The following is a 15822-nucleotide window of genomic DNA, read 5'->3' as shown; positions in this document are numbered from 1 at the left end:
TGAGATAACATTAAGTGGTCTTGCTATGCAAGAACACTTAATAATAATAATATATATGTGAGATAACATTAAGTGGTCTTTCTATGCAAGAACACTTAATAATAATATATATGTGAGATAACATTAAGTGGTCTTGCTATGCAAGAACACTTAATAAGCAGGTTATATCACTGACAGTGACCGCTATTACTGGTTACTGCTGCACTACAATCCACTGTCAGCAAGCTATGTATCCTGGGGGTAAAACCTACCAGCTACCCTCCCTCATATTGTTCAAACTATACAAATGATACAATAAGTTTTGCTTTTTTAATTGTAATTTGGGCCAATACACATTTTTCTTAGGATTGTAGACGCCCCCAACATCTCTCAGGACATTTACATAATTTACATATGTAAAATGAGATCTGAAAGCTATTCATTGCTCAGACACTGTCTGACTGCACTAACATCTGTGTAGACAGATATATAAAAAGCAAAGGATGAAAAATATTAAACCAAATTGATCTATTTTAGCATTCTTGTATTTGTTTGTTACCATTTAAACAGAGCGTCTTGGATCCTGCCGGGAGTTGGATATAAGATGTATAGAGAATATTTGTTCACTAGAATAAATATTCACAACATAGCAGCCAACAGAATACTCTCTAGTGTAATAGGTAAAATATATAGAATTCATAAACCAATTCACTGTTTTTTCAAGCCACCAAGGGTAGCGCTTTCCGCATCCTACACAACTCCAAAATTGAGTATTCTTTTCCAAAAATAGATAAATAAGAAAATCCTTCAGCAAACAGTTGTACAGGACATGAAAAGTGTTGCTATACTAATACAGAGGTTTCCAAAGTCACCAAATGCAGCATTTTTCACGACCGGCACAAATGCATAAAAAAACAAAAAACTAAGAGAAAATCTTGTAGCAAACAGTTGTGCAGGATGTGTAAAATGCTTCCACAGCAATACAGGGGAGTTAGCCATGAAAGCTTTATAAGTCCTGCACAACTTTAATCATAGAATTTTTTTTTGCAAAAATCTTTTAGAAAATCTTTTATATAACAGTTGTGTATGACATGAAAAGTGCTGCCCTTGTTAGCTTAGAATGCCACTGTATTGATGTGACAACATCTTTCACGTCCTGCACAACTGTCTGCTAAAATATTTTCCTATAGTTTTTTTTAATGCATTTTTATGCAATTGTGCTAAATGTGAAAAGTGCTTACCAATACAGTAGCTTACACCATCAACAAGGGCAGCACTTGTCACGTCCTACATGACTTGAAAAAAGCATTCCTTTTCAAATAACAAAAATAAAATCATGACACTTCATGATACAAGTCATGAAAAGTGATGCCACACCAATGCAGCGGTTTGCAAAGTCTCCAAAGACAACACTTTGTCTCCTGCACAACACTTTCCTACAATTGTATAAAAAAGTTTTTCTGGTTAAAAAATACAATAAGATAAATATTTTAGAAAACAGTTGCTCAGGAAGTGAAAAGTGCTGCTTCACAAATACAGTGGTTTGCAATGTCACCATAGGAAGCCCTTTTAATGTGCAGCACAACTAGATGAAAATGCATTTTTTTTTTTTTTTTTTTATCCAAATAGAAAATCTTTTAGCCAACAGTTGCTCAGGGAGTGAAAAGTGCTCCCAAACAATAAGGTGGAATACTAAGCCACCATGGTCAGTACATTTCAAATCCTGGAAAACTGCAAAAATAAGCAATTATTTTGCCTTAAATCTTTTAAAATATCTTATGGAGAACAGTTGTGTAGGTCCTGTAAAGTCCTGCACTTTTTAGCTTTGATTCCCTATTTTGGTGTGGCAGCAATTTTTATGTCCTGATGAACTGTCTGCTAAAAATGTTCTGATATGTGTAAGGCCATAGGCCTGTATTTGTGGCAGGAGTTAGCGTTCCTTTAAAACGCTACTCCCCCCCTCCTTACCTCTGCAGTGACGTACGATGTTCACCGCACCCTCTCATATTCACACAATACTTTCGGGGGGCCCTCCTTTTTACAGGCCTACCCCCTACGTCGGTTCCGGCACACCTCACCGACTTTAGCCTATCATATGGTATTTCACAGTCACTAATTAACTGACCACAAATAAATATATATATATATATATATATATATATATATATATATATATATATACACCGTATATACTCGAGAATAAGCCGAGTTTTTCAGCACATTTTTTGTGCTGAAAAACCCCAACTCGGCTTATACTCGAGTCAATTGTCTGTATTATGGCAATTTATGTTGCCATAAGACAGACTGGGGGCTGTGGGGGCTGCAGAGCGTTTACTTACCTCTCCTGCCAGCTCCCTCCTCCTCCGCGGCGGTCCGTTCAGCACCTCCGTCAGCTCCCACTGTAAGTCTCGCGAGAGCCACGTGGTCATAGAGCGGCTGCGAGACTTACAGTGTGAGCTGACAGAGGGAGCTGACCGGACCGCCGTGGAGGAGGAGGGAGCTGACAGGAACTGCAGGAGAGGTAAGTAAACTCTCTGCCAGCCCCCCTCCTACACAGTGCCCATCCACTGGACCACCATGGAGTGAGAGCCCCCCTCCCTGCCATGTATCAAACAGGGGGGGACGACGAAAAAAATAATAATAAAATAAAATAAAAAATAATAATAAAAAATAATAAAATAAAATAAAATAAAAATTAATTAAATATAATAAGAAATAATAATAAAAAATTATTAAAATAATAAAAAAAAAATAATAATAAAATTGCCCACCCCCCACCAAGGCTCTGCAACACACACACATACACACACACACACACTGCACTCATACACACACAGTGCATTCATACACACTGCACTCATACACACACACTGCACTCATACACACACACACTGCATTCATACACACACACACTGCATCCATACACACACACACACACACTGCACTCATATACACACACACACACTGCACTCATACACACACACTGCACTCATACACACGCTGCACTCATACACACACATTGCATTCATACACACACACACTGCATCAATACACACACACACTGCACTCATACACACACACACTGCACTCATACACACACACACTGCACTCATACACACACTGCATTCATACACACACTGCACTCATACACACACACACACTGCACTCATACACACACACACTGCATTCATACATACACTGCATTTATACACACACTGCACTCATATACACACACACTGCACTCATACACACACACACTGCATTCATACATACACACACTGCATTCATACACACACACACTGTATTCATACACACACACTGCACTCATACACACACACTGCATTCATACACACCCTGCATTCATACACACACACTGCACTCATATACACACACACTGCACTCATACACACACTGCATTCATACACACACACTGCACTCATACACACACGCTGCACTCATACACACACTGCACTCATACACACAATGCACTCATACACACACACTGCATTCATACACACACACTGCATTCATACACACACACAGCATTCATACACACACTGTAAATAAATATTCAATTAATATAATTTTTATAGGATTTAATTTTATTTAGAAATTTATCAGTAGCTGCTGCATTTCCCACCCTAGTCTTATACTCGAGTCAATACCTTTTTACCAGTATTTTGGGGTAAAATTTGGGGCCTCGGCTTATATTCGGGTCGGCTTATACTCGAGTATATACGGTATATATATATATATATATACTTTTTTAAACATTCATTATTTATATCTTGTTTTGACATATCAACGTTAAGCATAAAGATTGACAGTAGGGTGAACTCAATAAAGAATATAACTTGCTATTTAGCTGTCTGTAATTTGTGTTAAATCACTGCCATATTGTATACTTATGTGATACCTAAATATTCACTGATTGTTGTCATGCATGTTACATTTTATTATTAATTATTGTCACAATAAATTATATTTTTACAATCAATTTGTGATTAATTGGTGAAATAAAAATCCTCTAATGAAACGAATTCCAGAATCTATGAGAATGAAAAATAGTGGGTGGTTCTCAGCTTTAAATTAATATAATAGGGAAAACAGTGCCAAGATATTAATTTTGATATAATAAAAATGTAATTAATTTTTGATAATTTTTATGAAAATATTATTTTTAATATTTAAGACCCCATGAATATCCTCCCAATTTACTTGGCTAGTTCTTGCTCCTGATCATAGCAGAGGGAGAGTCCTGGTCAGGACGAAGGCTCGGCTACATACTTATTGCTTTAACAAGGAGATCCACGTTGTAAACTGATAAACTATTAGATTTAACACTTTCGATATTGTAATGTTACATGTAGCAATGAAATGTATGTCCACATTTCCCCTACACACAAAACAGTCTTATAACAAAATATCCTCAAGATAAGAGCTCATTTATTTTAAGTGCAAATGTAAAAATAATAATTCAAACTGACAAATCAGGGCATGCATAATATCAGTGCATAGCAATACAGGCAGTAGGATGAAGGGAGCCGATGTGTCATGCATTGGAATAGTTATTACAATAATACATTGCAGTGCTAGCATCAGACAGTACTGAACTCATTAATGCATTCTCTGTATGGGACACAGTCTGGTCTTGGCCTTGTTGATACATCCCTCCTTCTGCCATGGTTACACAGCCCAGGTACTGATTGAACTCTGCTTTGTAAACACGACCCAATGTATTAACATGCTGCATGGAAGGTTCCACTCGGGGTATGGTCTCGAGGGGTGGGGAGAGATACCCCGGTAGTACCATCTCATGCCTGCCGGATACAAACGATTGTTCATAATACATTGGTGGAGGCTGTTGGCACCCAATCATATTGTTCATTGCGCTACCTTGGCCCACCTGTACAGCCTGGGACAATTGGTTGAAGGAGCAAGAACTCTGCTCGCTGGAATAGGTGGCACACGTTGCAGTGCTAGCATCAGGCAGAACTGAACTCATTAATCCATTCTCTGTATGGGAAAGAGTCCGATCTTGGTTATTATGATACATCCCTCCTTCTGGTGTGGTTGCATAGCCCAGATACTGACTGAACTCTGCTTTGTAAACACGACCCAATGTATCAACATGCTGCATGGAAGGTGCCACTCTGGGTATGGATTCAGGAGGTGGGGAGAGATAGCCTGGCAGTACCATCTCATGCCTGCAGGATGCAAATGATTGTTCATAATACATTTGTGGAGGCTGTTGGGACACAATCATATTGTTATTTGGGCTACCTAGGCCCATCTCTTCAGCCTGGGACAATTGGTTGACAGTTAATGAGATGCAAGGACTCTGCTGGTGGGAATTGGTGGTATTGTATGAATAGGGCACCACTTCTTGGGCAGAAGATGTAAAATACAAAGAGTCAGCTTCAACCAAATTCACAGGTGACGCTTCCGGTGTGGGCAAGCTGTAGTCGTAGTTGTGGTCTCTATAGTGACTGGTGCTCTGTGGAAGCTGAGAGTGGCAATATGACTGGTCTTGGTTATAGCCCATACTGAAACTGTCCAAACACAACCCTCCATCAGTACTGGTCTGGGCTGGCTGTTCCTTTATGCCAATAAATCCATTTCCCGATCTCTTCTTCTTTTGATCCAGTTTACGTTTTTTAGGCTTTTTTGTGTGGTCCTGGGTGTGCTGCTCTTTTAGTCTCTCCGCTTCCACAAAAAAAGGCATTTTTTCAGTTCGTGTTAAAGCCCTCCATGCTTTCCCTGCAGAGGAAACAAGAAAAACATAAACAATTAGGATTTCAGCCATGGGAGATCGTGTAAAACTGTTTGTAACAAATGTTTAAAATCCATAACCCAGTCTGGTGGATGCAATGCATGCCGTTGTCCCTATTAGGTACATTGTTACACTGAACATTCTCAGTAAGAACGCTGATAAAGTTCAAATTATTAAGAATAGCAGGAGAATTAAATGTCATCCCGGGAAACAATGTACTATACATTTCATGCATTATTAAAGTTACCATATTTACTAATAGTTAAGAATCCAGTTTAATAAAGATAAAACATGAACAACATTTTTTTTTTTTAAATGATAAAAATCAAACTTACACAAAATATTTTACGGAAAAAATAAAAATAAATGTGTCAGTAATTCTAAAATATAAGAGTTTGTCATTTAATAAAATTTTCAGACAGAAAGAGTAAAGTTGCCTTTTCTTACCTTGTATTTTGCTCAGCTCTCCTTTCGGAAGGCCTGGGTTCTGCTGTGCCAGCCGCTTTCTCTCGTCCATGGCCCAGACCACAAATGCATTCTTGGGTCGGCGGACCCGAGTCTCCACTTGGCTCCTCATGTTGGCAGATTCCGCTCTCAATTCGCTGCTCATGGCTTAGACTGAGAGGTGATCACTAGTGAATCACTCCATCAGCCTGCTCAAAGTTCTAATACCAGAGTAATAGCCAATCAGCGAGCTAAGGGGCGGGGCTTCACCTGAACTGTGCAACAGGCAACGCTGTGATTGGTTGTCTTTGTTCTCCTTCTCCCCTCCCACAGGCAGGTATCAGCACATTGGGGGCTGGTGGCAGAGGTAGGCAGGCAGCCCAGCCCCATTGTGTTAGTTTCAGGGTTTGTACAATGTGAGGGGGGATTTCCTCTATCACATTCAGGTCAGACTAATAAACTCAGAGAACAGTATTGGGAGTTACCATGATCCCACATTTATAATTTATTATCAATTAAACATCAATGGTGGGAAAAGTCCTGGGATGTTCAATAGAAAACATTGACATGTATCCTGTCTGCCAATAGAGCACTGTATTCTACTGAGGAATATTAAACATTAAGGTGCTGGCCTGGGGGAAGGAAGGGGAGGGGGGGTGGGGGGGAGTCTGGGTTAGTCTCGGTGCTGTCACACATCCAACTCACTGATCAGATTTCCAATTCTAGAATTATCAATCTAATCAATGAGCATTAGAAGTGACCTGTATTGATTAACGTCATAAAGTAACAAACATCCCATCAACAAAAGGAGCATTCCATCATTACCTGTACAATTTATGAAGATGTGTGAGTTGTGTTGATTGAAACCAGTTCCAGACACACAGACTTATTGCAGACAGAGCACTGTGACACATTCTGGGTTATTCACTAAACTGCGAACTGTGAGATGGAAAGTGAATTTCATATTTTATGTTACAATAACCAAAGTACCAACCTATCTAACTTGGAGAATTTTTATAGTTTGTGTATTTTGGTCTATAATGTGAAATAGATTTTAAATATCTAACAATTCATATTTCACTGAATAACCTTCATATCGTTTCTCACAGTAAATAATAATTCCATCTTGTGGAAGTGTAGTAATCAGGACCAGCCCACGGGGGTCCAGCTGGGGCAACTAGACAATAGTAACACCTAGAAAGGGACAATAGAATGTTACCCTGGGCATGTGATAACTTATCTGGAATAAAAGGGTGAGAAGAGGGGAGAGTTGGAATGAAGGGAAGATGGTGGTAGAATTAAAGGAAGAATAAAATAAGAAAGATTCGAGGATACAAGGAAAGCAGGAATAAAGAGAGAGACATGGATTCTTGGAGAAAATGGTGAGACAGCTAAAGATAAGGAAAAGGGAGATCTGGAAGTGAAAGATCAGATGTGAAACCTGGATAAAGAGGGAATAGAGAAACAGAAATAGAGGGAATGGATTTGGAATAAAAAAGGAGAAGTAAAACTAGAATAAAAAGAAACAGAGAGATGGATACAGGAGAATGAAATGTTTACAATAAGAGAAAGAATAGAACTTTAATAAAGAGGGAGAAGGAGAGAGAAAGGAGACAAGAGGAGACACGTAACAAATAAACAGAATAATGAAAAACCAGAGCCTGACAGAGAGAGAAAGCAATAATGTGAATAGACATTGACCCCCAACACACAGACTCAAAAATACCCAGAAATTCTCATAGATTGACCATCCACTCAGATACTGCTTGGCATTCACATACACCCTGTGAGAGGCACTGTGTAAACACACATCATGTGGGGGGTCAGCCCCATCTCAGCACAGATCTAGAATTTTCCCTAATATGTAATAATATATTTAACAAGAATCCGAGCCCTGTACTGATTGCTTTTAGCCTGTTAGATTTATTGTAGTTCCCATCAGTTATGTTGCCATAATCACCAGTAAGAAGATGAACATTAATGGGTTTATAACCTTATGTGAGCTAAGGGAATGAAATGCACCCTGTAAAGGGACAGACTTGATGTAAAGTTACAGAGTGGTAATCTTACACCAATTACCCACGTATAGGGTTTCAGAACCCGCTATCAGACCAGATATAGTATGAGGCTGCTGGGCCAGTACCATGTGATTGCAGTCACTGTTACCACAGGGGGGGAAACATTGTGGGAAGGGAATTTCATGTTATAACAGGATATTAGGTTTGCTGGTGGAATCTGAAGCTACATTCTCAATAAATAAATAAAAATATTAGGAATTTGGAGGCACATCTAGAAAATGCATTTCTCAGTAGTGGTAATATAAATGTTTCATGTAGACGAAGTGCACATTAGGGGAAATTCACAATGAATTAAGAATGAATGTTGCAAGGCTACTTCATACACCTATCTTAGTAAATATAGTTGTATACAGTCACACCCGTAATGTGACCATAATTTGTTTAAACCGAAATTGCAAACATTTCTTCAGAATTAATATCACACAGATCAGTAATTCATCCTCATGTATATTTAACACCTGCATGCATAATAATAGATACAATAAGCAGGTTATATTACTGACAGTGACCGCTATTACTGGTTACTGCTGCACTACAATCCACTGTCAGCAAGCTATGTATCCTGGGGGTAAAACCTACCAGTGCCCCTGCCTCATATTGTACAAACTCTACAAATGATACAATAAGTTTTGGTTTTTTAATTGTAATTTGGGCCAATACACATTTTTCTTAGGATTGTAGACGCCCCCAACAGCTCTCAGGACATTTACATAATTTACATATGTAAAATGAGATCTGAAAGCTATTCATTGCTCAGACACTGTCTGACTGCACTAACATCTGTGTAGACAGATATATAAAAAGCAAAGGATGAAAAATATGAAACCAAATTGATCTATTTTAGCATTCTTGTATTTGTTTGTTACCATTTAATCAGAGCGTCTTGGATCCTGCCGGGAGTTGGATATAAGATGTATAGAGAATATTTGTTCACTAGAATAAAAAAATTCACAACATAGCAGCCAACAGAATACTCTCTAGTGTAATAGGTAAAATAAAAAAAATATAAATGTACAGGCATTCTTATATCCGTATCGGTGCAAAGTATCAAGGTGGCCCATTAACCTCCAAATAATATAATACAATAATTGATACTGCACTCAAAATAAAGCAGAAAGATAGTAGTATTATATTTAATCATGGATAGTGAATCAATTTCATATATATTTAAATATGTACAAAGAATGTGAAAAAATACATACTGTGAATGACAAGTATCCTATAGCAACCAATGTAGTATCATGTAAAATACACGGAATCCTTACAAAAGTTAAATTCATATAAGTATAATAGACATTGTAGTAGTATGAAAAATTCCCAATCTGGAATATTGACCAATGCGGACAGAGAAGTATATGCAGTATATACAATATATACAATAATGGAAAAAATGAAAAAAGTTAGAAAAAAATAGAAAAAATTCATAAAAAGAAAAAATCCAAAAAGGAAAAAAAGAGAAAAAAGAAAAGAGAAAAATGAAAAAATGTATATACAGTCACCAGTGTGTACACACTATTGTATATGGGTGGATCTCACCAATATGTACTGCTGAAAAAAGGGGAAAATCCAGTTCCAGGTGAAGCTGTCTTTGTTGTAGATTGTAGACTGTTCCTCCTCTGTTAGTTTGAAGTAATGGGTGTAGCAAATACTTGGTAAATCCTTCACTGGTCCGGGTCAGATATATCCAGAGTGTAGACTCTTGTATAGGATAAATGGGCTGCGCGCTCGGGACCCTTCAGCCCCTTCAATGGCCCTGTGTAGGAAAGGAAGAGTGATGAGTCCATATTTATGTCCGTTTTCGGCGCGCCCGCTTGTTCGCGTCCGAATGACGTAATGACGCACATGACGTCATTACGTGCTCCTCTCCGTGTGCGCATGCGTGTAGTAGTTTCACCCGCGCATGCGTCCTCCCGCTGACTGCGCTATGCCGGAGGAAAATATCTTCAAACAAAATACATTATACCAAGTTTATGATATTAAGTTCTATAAAATAATGTTTAATAATGCAAAATACTAATGTTTCAGAATACGAGGTATAAAGAAATAAAGTATAAATCAAGAGGACTTAAAGAGAACATAAATACACACTCTTAGTATATTATTTATAAAAACAAAAATACATGACAAGACCTGCAAATTATTTGCAGGATGTATGGAGGGGTATTTCTTCAAATATGAGAGGAAATTTAATTCATTAGTAGGGGCACTGTCTCAGATGAATACGTTTATTGTGAGATTGTATCAACTCAGTACCTATGTTCATAATTATAAGGCTAAAGTACTTTTATATTTGAAATAGGTAATATTGCAACAGATAATCAGAAGGTCAATGATTCCTTCTACCAAAAATGAAGAAACAAAAAAATGATAAAAAAATAAAAAAATGAATGAATAAATAAATGAAAAAGATAGCAAGAGGGCATACTCACCAGCAGTGTAGCGTGTGAAAGATGCCCATGGGTTCTCTTGTGTTGGACTCCGCTTTCTGTCGGGTTGCGGACCATACTTGGTCAACTGTTTTAAAGATCCTTAAGGGATAATAGAGACCAACGTACCATATATGGACCAAAGTGTATACTGTAAGATAGAATGAAAGTAAGACATTTAGTCTGGGGGACAAAAACATGTACTCCCTAGATGAAGGTATGAAGGTATACACCCTCCGTGGATAGCCTTACAAAAAGTGTTTGAGGTCATAGTCCTCATTCAAACCATCCGGGTGTAATGTCTCCAAATTGCTAATCCATTTTTTTTTCCTTGCGTAACAGTGCTTTTTGTCTATCTCCCCCTCTCCGTAGGGGTTTAATACCATCAATAACTTGGAAACGTAATTGGTTGACATTAATGTCTTACTTTCATTCTATCTTACAGTATACACTTTGGTATACACTTGATACAATCTCACAATAAACGTATTCATCTGAGACAGTGCCCCTACTAATGAATTAAATTTCCTCTCATATTTGAAGAAATACCCCTCCATACATCCTGCAAATAATTTGCAGGTCTTGTCATGTATTTTTGTTTTTATAAATAATATACTAAGAGTGTGTATTTATGTTCTCTTTAAGTCCTCTTGATTTATACTTTATTTCTTTATACCTCGTATTCTGAAACATTAGTATTTTGCATTATTAAACATTATTTTATAGAACTTAATGTCATAAACTTGGTATAATGTATTTTGTTTGAAGATATTTTCCTCCGGCATAGCGCAGTCAGCGGGAGGACGCATGCGCGGGTGAAACTACTACACGCATGCGCACACGGAGAGGAGCACGTAATGACGTCATGTGCGTCATTACGTCATTCGGACGCGACCCGCGCGAACAAGCGGGCGCGCCGAAAACGGACATAAATATGGACTCATCACTCTTCCTTTCCTACACAGGGCCATTGAAGGGGCTGAAGGGTCCCGAGCGCGCAGCCCATTTATCCTATACAAGAGTCTACACTCTGGATATATCTGACCCGGACCAGTGAAGGATTTACCAAGTATTTGCTACACCCATTACTTCAAACTAACAGAGGAGGAACAGTCTACAATCTACAACAAAGACAGCTTCACCTGGAACTGGATTTTCCCCTTTTTTCAGCAGGACATATTGGTGAGATCCAACCATATACAATAGTGTGTACACACTGGTGACTGAATATACATTTTTTCATTTTTCTCTTTTCTTTTTTCTCTTTTTTTCCTTTTTGGATTTTTTCTTTTTATTAATTTTTTCCGTTATTGTATATATTGTATATACTGCATATACTTCTCTGTCCGCATTGGTCAATATTCCGGATTGGGAATTTTTCATACTACTACAATATCTATTATACTTATATGAATTTAACTTTTGTAAGGATTCCGTGTATTTTACATGATACTACATTGGTTGCTATAGGATACTTGTCATTCACAGTATGTATTTTTTCACATTCTTTGTACATATTTAAATATATATGAAATTGATTCACTATCCATGATTAAATATAATAATAGGTAAAATATATAGAATTCATAAACCAATTCACTGTTTTTTCAAGCCACCAAGGGTAGCGCTTTCCACATCCTACACAACTCCAAAATTGAGTATTCTTTGCCAAAAAATAGATAAATAAGAAAATCCTTCAGCAAACAGTTGTACAGGACATGAAAAGTGTCGCTATACCAATACAGAGGTTTCCAAAGTCACCAAGTGCAGCAGTTTTCACAACCTGAACAAATGCATAAACAAAAAACTAAGAGAAAATCTTGTAGCAAACAGTTGTGCAGTATGTGTAAAATGCTTCCACAGCAATACAGGGGAGTTAGCCATCAAAGCTTTATAAGTCCTGCACAACTTTAATCATATAATTTTTTTGCAAAAATCTTTTATATAACAGTTGTGTATGACATGAAAAGTGCTGCCCTTGTTAGCTTAGCATGCCACTGTATTGATGTGACAACATCTTTCACATCCTGCACAACTGTCTGCTAAAATATTTTCCAATAGTTTTTTTTAATGCGTTTTTATGCAATTGTGCTAAATGTGAAAAGTGCTTACCAATACAGTAGCTTACACCATCAACAAGGGCAGCACTTGTCACGTCCTACATGACTTGAAAAAAGCATTCCTTTTCAAATAACAAAATTAAAATCATGACACTTATACAAGTCATGAAAAGTGATGTCATGAAAAAGTGATGCCATGAAAAGTGATGCCACACCAATACAGTGATTTGCAAAGTCTCCAAAGACAACATTGTGTCTCCTGCACAACACTTTGCTACAATTGGATAAAACAACATTTATTTATTTTTTATTTATTTTTAAATCCAATAAGATAATATTTTTAAAAAACTGTTGCTCAAGGAGTGAAAAGTGCTGCTTCACAAATACAGTGGTTTGCAATGCACAACTAGATACAAATGTGTTGGTTTTTTTTAAATCCAAATGGAAAATCTTTTAGCAAACAGTTGCTCAGCGAGGGAAAAGTGCCCCCAAACAATACAGTGGAATTCTAAGCCACCAAGGTCAGTACATTTCAAATCCTGGTAAACTGCAAAAAAAAAAAAAGCAATTTTTTTGGATAAATCTTTTTAAAATCTTTTGAAATATCTTTTAGAGAACAGGTTGTGTAGGTCCTTTAAAGTCCTGCATTTGGTAGCTTTGAATTCCCTATTTTCTGTGTGGCAGCATGTTTTATGTCCTGCCGAACTGTCTGCTAAAAATTTTCTAAAAAATATTTATTTTTTTGACATTCTTTATTTTTATGTTGTTTTGTCATATCAACGTTAAGCATGAAGAATGACAGTAGGGTGAGTTCAATAAAGAAGGAAAACATGGGTACATTGCAAGACGTAATACTGTCAGTTAAGGAGTTATGGAAACAAGGATTTTATGTATATATAATGAAATGATGGTGAAAATAGTACGGCCTGCTTATGAACACCACTCCTAAATAAGGTCCTGTGGCGTGTTCTAGGGACCTATGTGTGAGACCTAATAAATGTCTAGCCCCGGGAAGGCCATATGTATTTATATTTAAAGTCCCATGAAAGTCGAATATTGGTGTCTGTAAGTATGGTGTAAAATAGCTAGCAGTATTATGGAGTCGATGGGAGCATTAATAGTGCCCAACTACCTTTGAGCACTATGGAGGGGGAAGGAGCGGTAGTATGCATCTGGAGCCCTGGACTTTGTGCGGTAGTATGTGGATTCTTTAGTCGACCCTATATAAAATAAGAAAAATACAAAATAATGTAACAGATATTTATAACAGCTGAAACACTCAAACCATGTTAAGTGCAATCTGAAGTCTGGCTTTTGGTCTGTGGTAAAATAACTAAAAGGAAAAGAGTCAGGCCTGTTTCAGCCAGTGTCCACTCCTGTGCAGGGCACAAATGGAACAATATTCTGCATGTCCCAGGGGCCCTTTGCAGTGGGGTCAGGAGCCTTTCGTAGGATGAGGCCCAGCTTAGGAAGGAAGGAGTCGGAGGCCTCTGGCGCAGTCAGCATGTAGGTAGTGCCATCTTTCGTGGCGATGAGAGTGTGTGATAGGCCCCATTTAAATGTAATGTTGGCCCCCTATGAGCTTGCGAGACCGGCAGACCGAGCGTCTCCAATTAAGTGTGTCCCTGTATAAGTCTTGTAGAAAAGTAAGTTGCATGTTCAAAGAAAACCCCCAGAATGAAGTGCTTTCCCTGTGTGGCCACCGTTCGTATAAATGAACAACACGTGCTGGAAAAAACGGCGGCCATCTTGTCGCATTAAAAGAGGCAGCAGGACTTGGTCGTCGAGTGTCTGGAGGGGTCAAAAGTCAAAAACGCCTGCTTCTTTTCAAAGACAAGCCAGGAGAGCACTGTTAGGTAGGTTTGTTTGCACACAAGGCGAACAAGGCGAACAAATGCTACCTATGAGCCAGGGGAACTGTTCATCTTTTTGTTCAGCTTGGAACTCCCCAAATTGACCGACTGCTACCACTGAAACTATGGAGACATCTCATGAGCGGTCTGTCAAAACTTTACCCCGGTTGCGATTCGGTTTTGTTCGTGGCATCTGAGCGCTATTTGGACAGTTTGGGCGCCTAGATCCAAGCTAACTGGGGATATAATATTTGTGGGGGATCCTATATGTCTTATATGGGTTTTTATGTTTTGTTTTTTTAATTCTTTATTTTGTTTGTGCAGAGGTTAAACATGTGGATTTGCACTGCCACGACAGCTGGTGCAATCAGGTTTGTATTCAAATTTTTTTAAACACATGGCATTAAAGAGAAACATTGCACTTTTTTTCTAAATAGATTAGTAAACAGGGTTACTGTATGTCTGAAACATTAATAAATGAGGAACAGTTGTACAGTGTAAACAGGCAATAAGAGCAAAGGGAGATCAAGAAAAGCGTTCCAGATAGGCTAAAGAATTGGCACAGGATAAAGGCATAGGCTTTTTCTGTAGACTTAAAAACTTGACTGCCTTAATGCATGGCTGTCTAGAGGAGTATCACAATATGGTGGTAGGCTTATTAACATTCGGGACTACTTTAGAAGCACTAAGCTCTTATAACAGGAAAACATGCGCACTACAATGCCCAAGAGTATTGGGTGGGCCTCATACTGACATAGATAATAAAGGCAAGCCACAAGACAATTAGCTGATTAGATTAGTAGGTAAGCAAAACAAATTTATGGAGCACAACACCTGCAGTGGGTGCCTGGTAGTTGGGGAGACGAGCTAGACTAGCCTATCTGGTCAGCACCATGACTTTACCGCCCCCTATGGCTCTCTTTATGGCTGGGACAGTCCAGAACGCAGGCCATCAAGCTATATCATAAGGTAGTAAAAAAGCATAATGTGGCAAACCTAGCCACTTCTGAGCTATATGCAGTACAGAAAATGTTACTTGCGCTTTTTCCTTAATCCCTATGTATATTTAGACAAATGGAGGTCATTTAGTTGCTCCAATGGCCATTGGAGGGATGCCCGCCTGCCAACGTCAAGGCAGACCCCCCCTAAGCGGGTCCTAACACTGACCCTTCAGCCTGCTTCCTTGAGCTTCTGGCAAAGATATCTCTA

General features: G+C 38.3%; 1 protein-coding gene across 1 annotated transcript; it reads right to left on the bottom strand.

The window, feature by feature from the left end:
- Positions 1–4531: 4531 nt before the first annotated feature.
- LOC134609342 (transcription factor Sox-17-alpha-like) lies at positions 4532–6362 on the bottom strand. The gene is made up of 2 exons (XM_063453021.1): positions 6200–6362; positions 4532–5739 (listed from the first exon to the last, which is right to left on the bottom strand). The coding sequence occupies exons 1-2, from the start codon at positions 6360–6362 to the stop codon at positions 4532–4534; spliced, it is 1371 nt and encodes a 456-aa protein (XP_063309091.1).
- Between the last annotated feature and the right edge of the window lie 9460 nt (positions 6363–15822).

Source organism: Pelobates fuscus, chromosome 4, assembly GCF_036172605.1.
Source record: "Pelobates fuscus isolate aPelFus1 chromosome 4, aPelFus1.pri, whole genome shotgun sequence".
NCBI classification, from domain to species: domain Eukaryota; kingdom Metazoa; phylum Chordata; class Amphibia; order Anura; family Pelobatidae; genus Pelobates; species Pelobates fuscus.
This window is presented reverse-complemented; position numbering and strand designations above follow the sequence as displayed.